Source organism: Octopus sinensis, linkage group LG5 (genome assembly GCF_006345805.1).
Source record: "Octopus sinensis linkage group LG5, ASM634580v1, whole genome shotgun sequence".
Lineage (NCBI taxonomy): Eukaryota > Metazoa > Mollusca > Cephalopoda > Octopoda > Octopodidae > Octopus > Octopus sinensis.
The window spans coordinates 20,584,664-20,599,142 of record NC_043001.1 but is presented as its reverse complement, the minus strand read 5'-3'; the positions used below and the strand labels follow the sequence as shown (position 1 = coordinate 20,599,142).

At 39.8% G+C, this 14,479-nt stretch overlaps 1 protein-coding gene across 3 annotated transcripts in view; it reads right to left on the bottom strand.

The window, feature by feature from the left end:
- Positions 1–14,479, bottom strand: part of LOC115211871 (inhibitor of nuclear factor kappa-B kinase subunit alpha) — a 71,096-nt gene that overhangs the window by 18,382 nt on the left and 38,235 nt on the right. For all 3 annotated transcript variants that reach the window (XM_036503199.1, XM_036503198.1, XM_036503200.1), the window contains exons 11-16: positions 12,991–13,119; positions 11,026–11,117; positions 7,657–7,758; positions 7,468–7,517; positions 5,329–5,396; positions 2,591–2,688 (exon numbers count right to left, since the gene is read on the bottom strand). In XM_036503199.1, coding sequence (XP_036359092.1) covers positions 2,591–2,688; positions 5,329–5,396; positions 7,468–7,517; positions 7,657–7,758; positions 11,026–11,117; positions 12,991–13,119 — 539 coding nt within the window. The remainder of the gene's footprint in view (positions 1–2,590; positions 2,689–5,328; positions 5,397–7,467; positions 7,518–7,656; positions 7,759–11,025; positions 11,118–12,990; positions 13,120–14,479) is intronic.

The window sequence follows — 14,479 nt, the reverse complement described above, 5'->3', positions numbered from 1 at the left end:
TCAGTCCCACTGCGTGGCATCTTGGGCAAGTGTCTTCTGCTATAGCCCCGGGCCGACCAATGCCCTGTGAGTGGATTTGGTAGACAGAAACTGAAAGAAGCCCATCGTATATATGTATATATATATATATGTATGTGTGTGTGTATATGTTTGTGTGTCTGTGTTTGTCCCCCTAGCATTGCTTGACAACCGATGCTGGTATGTTTACGTCCCCGTCACTTAGCGGTTCGGCAAAAGAGACCGATAGAATAAGTACTGGGCTTACAAATAATAAGTCCCGGAGTCGATTTGCTCGACTAAAGGTGGTGCTCCAGCATGGCCGCAGTCAAATGACTGAAACAAGTAAAAGAGTAAAAGAGAGAATGTATATGGTTAGAATTCAACAAGGAAAACTAGAAAGAATTTCAGCATATTTTCTGTAAGTATGATGTATTCTCTAGGGTTACAAACAAGATTTTATGGAAATTAAACTAGAAAGTTGCCTAATTAGATGAGCTTAGACTAACTAGAAACATATACTAATGACTATGTCAGCACTTAGATGGACAGGAAGTGTTTAGAGAAAAAAAGAAATTGGACTCTGTATATTGCGAATAGGAAACGTCAATAGTATTAGGAGACTTGCAGAAAAGTTAACAATAAAAACAAACATGAAGTTCAAAAGATTTTAGCAATGTTCTTTAAATATGTGCCATAGTTTTATGTGAAATCACTGAAACAATTAGAAATATTAAATTTCTAAATATTTACAAAGTAAGAAAACAGCACAGCTCCCATGACTTCAGGAAACATTTTTTCACGCTGAGAGTTGCTGAAGCATGGAACAAACTGCCGGCATCAGTTGTTAGTTGTCGGAGCACTGCATCCTTCAAAACTTCCATGCTTCCTGAGATTCGCCAACACTACACTTGATTTTCTCCCCTCCATACACACACAAGCATGTATCTGACTCATACACTGTTCACTTCCCAGACATTTCTACATTACTGCATTTACTTTATATGCACTTTCTGACAAGTTGTGGTGCACCTGAGCACTGTATACAATAATTTCATTATTATTATTATAAATGTCTCAAAGAGACATGAGCGGTAGTGGAGTGATAGAGTGGTTGTATACTGTCATCATAACGTGACTGTCCCGTATGGAAATTACACCACCACTGTTTAGCCCTAGGAAGCATCGACGCTTCCTGTAAGGACACAGGAAATGTGTCAAAGCCAACAGGAAGCGTCAATGCTTCCTAGGGCTAAACAACGGTGGTGTAATTCCCATACGGGACTGTCACATTATGTTGACAGTATACAACCACTGAAACAATATATTCGGTATATCGGAATCTTAAATCTACCAAACAAAAAGCAAGATTTATCAACCCAGCTTTTACATAATCCTTTTGCAATACCAATCTTAAGTAGTCTACTAATGAATGTGAACTGGGCATTATTGCCTACAGCAATTTGTGATTCATGACAAATCACATTTCTAAAATTGTCAAGAAGGCCAAGGGTGTCTTAGCATCACTCAGCAATACCTTTGGCAGCTGCTCTCCAATTAATTATCTAAAGCTGTATATGGCTATGGTATGTCCACACTTTGCATCACCAGTCTGAAACCCTATCTTGCTTAGAATATCTGAAAACTGTTCAGATACATGCAACAAGATGAGTACCTACATCAGGAATCTACTATACTCTTAATGTCTTGCTTCCTTGGGTATGGACACATTCATTAAAGCTCTGATGTCTAGAAACTGACTTGATAGACACCCACAAGGTTATCCACTATCCTTCCAACAACAACCTTGGGCACCTTTTTGAATTCCATATGTCAAACACCTGTGGACATGCTTACAAAATCAAAAACCAACACAGCACCCGTGACTTTTGGAAACATTTTTGCACTCAGAATTACTGAAGCATGGAATAAACTACTTGCATCAGTTGTTAGCTTTCAGGACACTACATCTTCCATGCTTCCCGATATTTGCAAATAGTACACCTGATGTACTCCCCACTTTTTTCTAACTGACTCATTCACTGTTTACTTTGTGTGCATTATTCTATGTACTGCACATGCACTTTTGGTTACCTTTTCTGAATAGCTGTGCTGCACTTGAGAACTGAATACAGTAAGTTCATCAACACAATTATTATTATTATTATTACTCTTTTACTTGTTTCAGTCATTTGACTGCGGCCATGCTGGAGCACCACCTTTAATCGAGCAACTCGACCCCGGGACTTATTCTTTTGTAAGCCCAGTACTTATTCTATCGGTCTCTTTTGCTGAACTGCTAAGTAACGGGGACATAAACACACCAGCATCGGTTGTCAAGCAATGCTAGGGGGACAAATACAGACACACAAACACACACACGCATATATATATATATATATACATATATACGATGGGCTTCTTTCAGTTTCTGTCTACCAAATCCACTCACAAGGTTTTGGTTGGCCCAAGGTTATAGTAGAAGACACTTGCCCAAGGTGCCACGCAGTTGGACTGAACCCGGAACCATGTGGTTTGTAAACAAGCTACTTAGCCACATTATTATTATTATAAAATTTTTTTTAAAACTTACATATTTTTTAAAGTTTCATATCTCTCGTTAAAAGAAGTTGTGCTTATATTACTGGAGACAAATTCATCTATTTCCTCTTTCGCTTCAGACGGTTGGACCTGTATAAATATATTTTGTTCTCAAATTATATAAAACAAATGATTATGACTATACAATAGAAATGAGTGAAAAATATATGAAGAGACGTGTAAAGCAGTTGTAACAATAATTAATTAATATGTATTGTTGTTTCGACACATGACTTCACACCAGGAATCTTGCAACACAGATTCATAAACTTAATTAAAATGCATTTTTGACTAGACTGTGGACACCTCCCTGTAACTTGGGGGCATGCCCTCTCACTATCTCATCTTCACCATCTCTTTCTCTTTCTCCACCTGAGGCAGCTTTTTTTCTTCTCTACTGCAAGACACCCTTTTCTGTCTCTCAATACTACTCCTGCCCTCAGTTGAGGGGTCTTGTCTTATGAGTTACTTGGGGACGTCACTGCTGCTGTTGCCATGTAAAAAGCACCCAATACATTCTGTAAAGTGGTTGGCGTTAGGAATGATATCCAGTCATAGATACCATGCCAAAGCAGAGAGCAGAACTTGGTGCAGACTTCTCATTTGCTAGAACCATCCAACCCATGTCAGCATGGAAAATGCCCATATCCCATGGGCATTCTCTTCCCTTATAGAAAATATTTTATGACTTAAAATTGCATCTCTTATCAATGAATGGCCATCTCTAGTTATCTATTCTAGAATATTATCCATAACACTAACAAGAGTTAATAAGAAAATATATGTCAGAGCAAAAACATATCTTAGTACAAAATAGCTAGTGACTTTCTAAGTCAAATTATAACACTTATGACAACAGCCACTTCTGAGATGGGGCAACTAAATTGTGCACCACAACCGATTCAAGGAAATTAGTCTGTTTGATTGACAAACTCTTGCACTTGGTTCTTCTTACTGATAGTAAGATGGACAAAGATAGATCCTGAGATGTAACACACATAGGCTTCACAGATAAGGCAGTGGATTGGCAGAACTGTTTAGAGCTTTCAGTAAAATGCCTTTAGCATTTTTTCCAACTCTTTATGTCTCCAGTTCAAATCCTGCCAAGGTCAACTTTATTTTCATTCTCCCGGGGTCAATAAAATAAACTACTTGTCCATGACGGTGGATTAGGCAGAATTGTTACAGCATTGGGTAACTTGTTCTGTAATATTTTCGTCAGGTCTTTCCTGTCTGAATTCATCAGTGATGATATTTGTGCTAAACTATTCTAACCCTAGCCTACCACTGGGATACATCAGTGGTGTAGAGAGGAGAAACTTGTAGCATGGGAAACTGCTGGTTCCACCATAAAAGAATCCTTGTCCAGGCTTGCATCCTGGAGAGGAAATTTCTAGGGGCAGGGCTGTCTTAACAGCATTATAAGCCCCTTATCGGCCTTTGCTTTTCCTTGGATAACATTGGTGGCATGGAGCGTAGAGGCTGGTATGCATGGGTTACTGCTGGTCTTCCATAAACAACCTTCCCCAAAGGGGGTCTTTAACCTTTACCCTTTAAGCCCCTGAGTAAAACAATGCACTGGAGATCCCCAACATCTTCTTTAATGACAAAATACTGCAGCATACACAGATTAAGATAGGGTCTCTACATCTGAGGGGGTCTCTAGGCAACGACCAAGTGTGTTCATGCATTAAGAAGGGACTGTCCAGCGGCAAGCTGGCAGAAACGTTAGCACATCAGGCGAAATGCTTAGCGGTATTTCGTCTGCCGTTACGTTCTGAGTTCAAATTCCGAGGTCAACTTTGCCTTTCATCCTTTCAGGGTCAATAAATTAAGTACCAGTTGCATACTAGGGTCGATGTAACTGACTTAATCCCTTTGTCTGTCCTTGTTTGTCCCCTCTATGTGGGCAATAAAGGAATAAGAAGGGACTGTCCAGGTGTAGATATATGGCCAACTCTACTGATGGAAGCCTTAGATATCAGCGACGTGCAACCAAAAGAATACCCTCCATCAGGCATTTGCCATATCCTGAACGCCTTACTTCCCTGGGCATGGACACATTGAAACTCCGACGTCTGGCAGCTGACTTGGCAGACACACATAAAATTATCAACCATCGTACAAACAATAACTCTGAGCACCTTTTCAAACTCCACCCATCTAACACCCGTGGACATGTTTACAAAGTCAGAAAACAGCACAGCTCCCATGACTTCAGGAAACATTTTATCACGCTGAGAGTTGCTGAAGCATGGAACAAACTGCCGGCATCAGTTGTTAGTTGTCGGAGCACTGCATCCTTCAAAACTTCCATGCTTTCTGAGATTCACCAACACTACACCTGATTTTCTCCCCTCCATACTGCATCCTTTAAGGCCCTCATGCTTTCCGAAATCCGTCGAAACTACACCTGATTATATATACACTTTCGATGAGTTGTAGTGCACCTGAGCACTGTACACAATGTTTATTATTATTATTATTATACACACACAAGCATGTATCTGACTCATGCATTGTTCGCTTTCCAGACATTTGTACATTACTGCATATACTCTGACAAGTTGTGGTGCACCTGAGCACTGTATACAATAATTTCATTATTATAAATATCTAAGAAAAGATAAAGCAACAAAGAAGTTATTTTGACATCATGGGAGCAATATATATTGCGTTTAACAGTAAATTTTACCAAAAGGATTTGAAACAGGAATAAATTTTACTCACAAAACTTTTAATTTTTTCCAGTTCTGAAATCATTTTGTTCCAGTCATTTATAACATCATTATATGTTTCTATAAGAATAAAAAAAGAGAAGAACTTATAATATATTGATTACTTAAAGAAGAATCACAACAACGAAAGAAATTAGATTAAAAAAAAAAAAAAGGAATAAGTCATGTATTTTGGTAATTAATTAAAATTTATGCAACTACTCATCATCATCATAAAAAATTAAAGTAACATCTTGTCTGAATGGTGTTTGCATAAGTTAGATGAGACTATTCCAAGCTGCAGAAAATCCTTGTGGTTTAATGACACTGCTATAATTTCACAATGGAGCTAAATACATATGAATATGATTTTGTATGCATTATTATTTATAACTGATGCTGTATTAGTAATCCAGTAATTAAATACTATACCCTTTTACTCTTTTACTTGTTTCAGTCATTTGACTGTGGCCATGCTGGAGCACCACCTTTAGTCGAGCAAATTAACCCCAGGACTTATTCTATGGAAGCCTAGTACTTATTCTATCGGTCTCTTTTTGCCGAACCGCTATGTTATGGGGACGTAAACACACCACCATCGGTTGACAAGCGATGTTGGGCGGACAAGCACAAACACACAAACATATACACACACATACATATATATATATATATATATATATATATATATATATATGTATATATGTATATATATGTATCATCATCACGTGACCGACCAGATCATCAGATGTTGTTACACATCGCTGGTCACAATGCGCTCGCATTGTTTTAGCCTTCGAATGACGCCACCCCACTGGCTAAGCGAGCAGGCCAACAGAAGAAAGAGTGGGAGAAAGAGTGGTGAAAGAGTACAGCAGGGATCACCACCCCCTGCCAGAGCGTCGTGGAGCTTTTAGGTGTTTTCGCTTAATAAACACTCACAACGCCCGGTCTGGGAATCGAAACCGCGATCCTATGACCGCGAGTCCGCTGCCCTAACCACTGAGCCATTGCACCTCCACATATATATTTACGACGGGCTTCTTTCAGTTTCCATCTACCAAATCCACTCACAAGGCTTTGGTCGGCCCGAGGCTATAGTAGAAGACACTCACTCCCTTAGATACAGAGTCAGATTGTATAGAAAGGTGTTATCACTATGATTGATCTAGCAATACCACTGTTAGCTACAGGTGAGAGAGGAAGGAACACAAGAAGGATAATTATAAGCTGATGGACCAAGTCATGAAAATGGAAGAGAGAACCATTGCATTGTAATTACAAGAATTTACAGGTTTAGATAAGATGCATGTCACCGACCCTCACTGTTTCTAAGAAAGGTAATGTTTTCCTCATGACCAGACATGTTTTCATGGAAAACCAGAAACAAAGAACACTGCCTGCATGATGGGGACACTCATATACAACTATGATTGTGATATCAAGGCAAGGAGATAGTAACACACACCAAGGTGATGCAGAAAGCTTTGTTTAGCCTAGGGTTATAATAGAAGTCACGCCTATTTCTTTACTACCCACAAGGGGCTAAACATAGAGGGGACAAACAAGGACAGACAAAGGGATTAAGTCGATTACATCGAACCCCAGTGCGTAACTGGTACTTAATTTATCGACCCTGAAAGGATGAAAGGCAAAGTCGACCTCAGCGGAATTTGAACTCAGAACATAATGGCAGACGAAATATGGCTACGCATTTTGTCTGGCGTGCTAACGTTTCTGCCAGCTCGCCACCTGTTGCCAGTGCCACCTGACTGGCTCCCATGCCAGTGGCATGTAAAAACCACCTTTCGAGCGTTGTCAATCTCAGTACTGCCTCACTGGCCCTCATGCCAATGGCACATAAAAAGCACCCACTACACTCTTGGGGTGGTTCGCATTAGGAGGGGTATCCAGTTGTAGAAACCTTGCCAGATCAGATTGGAGCCTGGTGCAGCCTTCTGGCTTGCCAGTCCTCAGTAAAACTGTCCAACCTATGCCAGCATGGAAAGCAGATGCTAAATGATGATGATGATATGCAAAAGGTCCATGCAGTGCTAATGAACCTAGAACCACGTGGTTGGGAAGCAAACTACTTACCACACAACAATGTTAAGAACAACAACAACAACAAAAGGTAATACTACATACACACCTGGTGGTTTTAGATTTAAACTTTGAAATTTCTTTTCATTCATTTGCAATCTGGAAAAAAAAATTTGATTTATTAAAAAACGTATTCACTCACAAACATATTTTAATACTGAAAAGCACCAAACAACCTGGTATCAATTCCATAAATATTATTTCAATAGAAAACAGAGAATGCGATCTATTGTTTTACCTTTTTGAAAGAATGTCAGCTTTTAAGTAAATTTGAGGCTTGATATCACAGGGATGTCCTTTTTCACTTAAAATTTGTTCATGATCATTTGCTAAGGATCTTCTGAAAAGAAAGAACAAAATTAAATTTAATACAGCAACATAAAAATATAATAGTAGTAGTAGTAGTAATCCTTTCTTCTAAAGGCAAAAGGCCTGAAATTTTCAGGGAGGGGACTAGTTGATTATATCAGCTGCACTGTTTAATGATCCCCAGAAGGTTGGAAGGCAAAGTTGACCTCGGCAGAATTTGAACTGTAGTGACAGACAAAATACTACAAAGCATTTTGGCCAGTGTGCCTTCAGCCAGTAGTTGTAGAAGTAGTAGTAATAATAATAAATGCCCTGATGCAGTACCAGGCAGTGACTCTTGTGGCTCCTGATCTTAACTGATTGGAAGTGTTATCATGTACATTGTTTTGACTTGGTATAAAAGATGGGCTACAGCAAATATTCTGCTCAATACCACAGATTTGCTTGACAGTTGTTTGACCTCAACCAGTTGAGCATGTCCCTTGGTGTCTGACGATATGTGCATCTCTGATCATGAGCAGAAGTAGTCGGGGAGCATCATAGTCATGTGTTGAAAGGAATTCCTTGGGGTTTGAATAATACACCTTTGGAAACATGGGTGTTTTGTCCATCATCCTTAAACAACCCTTATTCAGGGACCTTTTGAGTGGGTTGGACTACCCTCATCAAATGGGTAGTCGTGATGGGTATACTCGGCTTCGTATATTTTACCCCAGTGTCACTTTCATTGCATGCAATACTTTCTCACTAAGTAGTAGTAGTAGTAGTAATAATAATAATAAGAAGAAGAAGAAGAAGACGAAGAAGAAGAATGACGACGATGATGACGACTGGAAGGCCTTCCTGGTACCAACCTCCATCTGCTTCTAAGCACGGTAATTTTTTTTGGAGTATATTGGAAATGAATGACATCCATACACAACAATCATATGATGCCAAGACAAACTCAAACACAGTGGGCTTCTTCCAGTTTCCCTCAAGCCAATCCACTCAGAATGATTAGACTATGGTGATAGCAGAAGGCACTTGCTCAAGGTGCTATGCAGCAGGACTGATCTAGAAACCATGCCGCTGGGAAGCAAACTTCTTAACCATACAACCATAGAGTAAAGAAAGGGTTAAGGGAACTGTGATATCCCAAATAAGTTATGAATGAATCGGAGAGAAATGAGGAGAGATGTGTTCAGCACTTCACCTGCAGAATGCATATGGGGCTACATTATACAATGCATCCTTTTTTTTTTTTTAAAATAGGCGCAGGAGTGGCTGTGTGGTAAGTAGCTTATCTACCAACCACATGGTTCCGGGTTCAGTCCCACTGCGTGGCACCCTGGGCAAGTGTCTTCTACTATAGCCTCGGGCCGACCAAAGCCTTGTGAGTGGATTTGGTAGACGGAAACTGAAAGAAACCCGTCGTGTATATGTATATGTGTGTGTTTGTGTGTCTGTATTTGTCCCCCCACCATCGCTTGACAACCGATGCTGGTGTGTTTATGTCCCCGGGCTTACAAAAGAATAAGTCCCGGGGTCGAGTTGTCGATTAAAAGGCGGTGCTCCAGCATGGCCACAGTCAAATGACTGAAACAAGTAAAAGAGAGTTTGATTTGAGGTAGATTTAATTACTATGTCTAGCAGGTTATGCAAATATGTAGAAATTCCTGCACTGGTTTCATACATATTTAACTGATCTGTTCAGTCAATACTAAGGGTTTGCTAGTGATAAAAAAATGAATTAAGGCCACAAACTTCACAAAGGTCATATATTATATTCTCTTTCTCAATGGTTCATCTAAAGTAATAGGTTTTTAATGTTTTTTTCAGGTTCTCTCAAATGACACAAACTGAATACAACTATGAAATCATCATTATTGTCGTTTAACATCTGCTTTCTATGCTGGCATGGGTTGGATGGTTTGACTGGCAAGGTTGATGGAGGACTGGCAAGGTTGAAGGCTGTACAAGGCTCCAATCTGATCTGGCAAGGTTTCTACAGCTGGATGCCCTTCCTAATGCCAACCACTTTGAGAATGTAGAGAGTGCTTTTCATGTGCCACTGGTATGAAGGCAGGTGAGACTACTGGCATCGACCATGCTTCAATGGTACTTTTTATGTACAACCAGAATGGGAGCCAGTCAGGCAGGGCTGTCAATGACCATGCTCAAATGGTGCATTTTATGTGCCACCGGCACAGGACCAGTCAGGTACCACAGGTGAGAAAAAGAAGACCTCAATGATTATGTGTCCACAATATATAATTTTATAAAATAGGTACAGGTGTGGCTACGTGGCTGAGAAACTCACATGGTATCTTGGGCAAGTGTCTTCTACTGTAGCCCCAGTTCAATTAAAGCCTAGTAAGTGGATTTGGTAGATGGAAACTGAAAGAAGCTCATCATATATAAGTATCTGTGTGTCAGAGTGTATGTGCATGTACCTTTGTCTAAACATCATATGATGATTGTAAGGGAGCATCATCATCGAATAAACAAGGTTGTTCTACATGGGATGTAGCCAGTCCACTTATGCATACCTTTCCTTCTTGGGACACAAAACTCTACTTGTGAAGACCTGTTGAGGCAAGTGAAAATCGAAATCGATCAACATCAATGGAAATTTCAGCTGTGATACCAGTGCTGGTGGTACATAAGAGAACCATCTGAACGTGGCCGTTGCCAGTGCCGCCCCGCTTGGCCTCGTGCCGGTGGCACGTAAAAAGCACCATCCGACTGTGGCCGCTGCCAGCCTCGCCTGGCCCCCGTGCCGGTGACACATAAAAAGCAACATCCGATCGTGGTCGTTTGCCAGCCTTGTCTGGCACCTGTGCCAGTGGCACATAAAAAGCACCCACTACACTCATGGAGTGGTTGGCGTTAGGAAGGGCATTCAGCCGTAGAAACATTGCCAGATCAGACTGGGCCTGGTGCAGCCTCCTGGCTTCCCAGACCCCAGTTGAACTGTCCAACCCATGCTAGCATGGAAAGCGGACACTAAACGAAGATGATGATGATGTTCATTTCCATTTTTCCATGGAGAATATGTCTGGCCATGGGAAAACATTACTTTGCTTGAAAACAGGTGAGGGTTGGTAACAGGAAGGGCATCTGGCCATAGAAAATCTGTCACAACAAATTCCATCAGACTCATGTAACCATAGAAATGTGGACGTCAAATGATGAAGATGATGATGAACTATTTCCATTGCACAAACATAAAATAGTATGTTTTCATATGTAAATACGAAAATACTATAAAAATGATGAAGATGATGATGAATATGTTTTTCATAACAATACAAACCTGCAAGCTGCTATACTCTGTATAAGGCGCCGAGATTTTTCTTCTAAATTCTTACAGAAATATAATGTTTCAGCAAATAGTCTCTTTGGTTCCTGCAACATAGAACAACAAATTCAAGAATGAAGTGTGTGTGAATATATATCGCCATGATAGATCGTTAGCCACTACACACATTTTTTTCTCTCCTTGTTTTTACTATGTCCCTTTCTGTAGAAGAGCGTAGGCTCGAAACGTAAAAGATTTTTTCTATTCCTGAGTGTTATACTAATACATCTGTTTGTTTTGTACACCACCTGTCTTCGTCTTTTTTTTTGTCGTAAACTCTCCCTATATATATATATACACACACACACATTTATACATATGTGTGTGTGTGTGTGTGTGTGTATATATATATATATATATACACACATACACACATTTATATATATGAGTGGTTGGTATTAAGAAGGGCATCCAGCTGTAAAAATCCTGTCGAAACAGTCGCAGAAGTCTGGTGCAGGCTTCAGCCTGGCCAGTTCTTGTGGTGCCATCCCACCCATGCTAGCATGGAACATGTATCTTGAATGATGATGATAAATGTGAATGTATGTGTGTTTAACCCCAAAAGGCTCTTAAATGGTGCATCCTCCAGATAAACGAATTTGATTTTCAAAATCTGCATCCCAAAGACAATGTTGCCTGCATGTAATAATAAAAGAATATAATTTACTACAAGGAGTGACTTTTAGATCGACAAACCTCCCACTCTCTATCTAACACCATCAATCCATCTCTCTATTTACCATACCATAAATCCTCGAGTATAGTCCATCCTTGAGTATAATACATAGGGGATTTTTAGGGGGCTGTACTTCTGAAAAACCTAAACCTTATGTATAATATGCACCTTTTCTTTAACTTGAGTCTAAGAGGTCTATATAACATCCTTGGTTTGTAAAAATGTATATGGTAATGTCCTTTATTATTATTGTATATATAACATAATGCAAACGTGTAGCTTTTTTGTGTATTTTGTTTGCAGAAAATAAAGAAATAACAGTAATAACAGTAATGACATTTAATAAATGTTGCTTATTGCAAGTTATGGATGATTCTTTTATGACTTCATTGCTTTCAGGCTTAGCTTAAGGTATTTTCGTGCCCAACATCACAAAATGCATCTGAATAAACATTGCTGGACAGCAAATAGAGACTTGGACATTGTTTAGAAAATATTTTTCATTTTTAACCTCATATATATCAGAATAAATCAAAATCAAAATCGATCAACATCAATGGAAATTGTAGCTGTGATACCAGTGCCGGGGGCACGTAAGACAACCATCCGAACATGGCCGTTGCCAGCGCCGCCTCGACTGGCCTCCGGATTTGCTTGATGCAGAGTAGGGTTTAGATTTACTCTTTTACTTGTTTCAGTCATTTGACTGTGGCCATGCTGGAGCACCGCCTTTAGGCGAGCAAATCGACCCCAGGACTTATTCTTTGTAAGCTTAGTACTTATTCTATGGATCTCTTTTGCCGAACTGCTAAGTTACGGGGATGTAAAACACCAGCATCGGTTGTCAAGCGATGTTGGGGGGACAAATACAGACACACACACACACATATACACGACGGGTTTCTTTCAGTTTCCGTCTACCAAATCCATTCACAAGGCTTTGGTCGGCCCAAGGCTATAGTAGAAGACACTTGCCCAAGGGGCCACGCAGTGGGACTGAACCCAGAACCATGTGGTTCGTAAGCAAGCTACTTACCACACAGCCACTCCTACACCTATAATAACATTTTTTAAACAACATTTTTTTGTACTTGTTACTAAACATGTTTTTTTCTTTTACACATACACACAGACTCACTTGATGTGGAGTGGGGGATTAAAAATTAAAATATTTTTGTTGTTGTTGTTACTTAAATCTCAACAATGGATCGTCGCATCATCAAACCAACTGAAAAAAAACTTACATAATTGTTCAATTTATTATTGGCATTTCCTAGAATGACCTGCACTTGTTCTGGATATTTCAAATGGGTACTGTAATCTGGTTTTCCATTTAGATTTCTCTTATCAAGAAGAAAAAGTGATACTTCATCCTAAATGAAATAAAGAAAAAAAAAACCCATTTAATTAATTTTTAAAAACAGCAAAACCACTTTAACTTTAAGTAAAAAAATAAACCTTAACAGAAAATGATTCCAAACATTAGTTTTCAAAATTGAAAATGATTCCAAACATTAATCTTCAAAATTGTAAGAAATAAAGTTAAGAGTGGCTTGGATCGCAGATTACATCAGTGAATACAATGGTTTATTCTAATTATTATTTTATAATTAATGTTCATAGAGTTTAGAATATCATGCTAATTTCACAGGAAGAAAAAATTTTGTTTAATGCTCTACTGATTCAATCATCTGCTACTATTGATGGAATTGAATTTATTTAATATATTATTTTCTCATTTAATTGTAACTCATTTGATTTCGCGAGGTCGTTGCCAGTGCCACTGGACTGGCTCCTGTGCAGGTGGCACATAAAAAGCACCATTTGATTGTGGCCATTGCCAGTACCACCTAACAGGCTCTCGTGCCGGTGGCACGTAAAAGCACCCACTACACTCTCGGAGTGGTTGGTGTTAGGAAGGGCATTCCAGCACCATTTGTATGTGGGTTGTTGCCAGAGCCACCTAACTGGCTTCTCATGCCAGTGTCACGTAAAAAGCACCATCCGAATGCGAGTGATGCCATCCCCCCACCTTGATTGGCTCCCGTGCCAGTGGCATGTAAAAAGCACCCACTACACTCTCTGAGTGGTTGGCGTTAGGAAGGGCATCCAGCTGTAGAAACTCTGCCAGATCAGATTGGAGCCTGGTTCGCCAGACCTCAGTCAAATCATCCAACCCATGCTAGCATGGAAAGCGGACGTTAAACGATGTTGATGATGATGGTGTTAGCAACTAGATGTATTTCTTTACTGGTTTCAACATGTGGAATGCTACCATGCAGGGGTGAAGGCACATGGCTCAGTGGTAAGAGCATTGAGCTCACAATCATGAAGTAGTGAGTTTGGTTTCTGGATTGGGCAATGTGATGTGTTCCTGTGCAAGACACTTTATTTCATGTTGCTCCAGTTCACTAACCTTTCTGGTTAGATAACTCTGGACTTACTTTCACTTTCTCAAACTTCTTCAACTAAGAACATGACAAACAATAAGTGCAGAGGAACAGCAACTGTTGTACTCTTAGTTCTCCTTGTCCACCTTCACCATGGTCACTGAGCAGCCTCTACTGGTAAACAGGTGTAGATGTGAGTTGCAATGTTATTGGTGCCAAGCTGTATCAGCCTTTGCCTTTCTCTTGGATGCATTGGTAGGACCGAACCCAAAGACCACTGGGCTAGGAAGCAAGCTTCTTTATCATCCTGCCACACATTCATCATCATCATCATCATCATCAT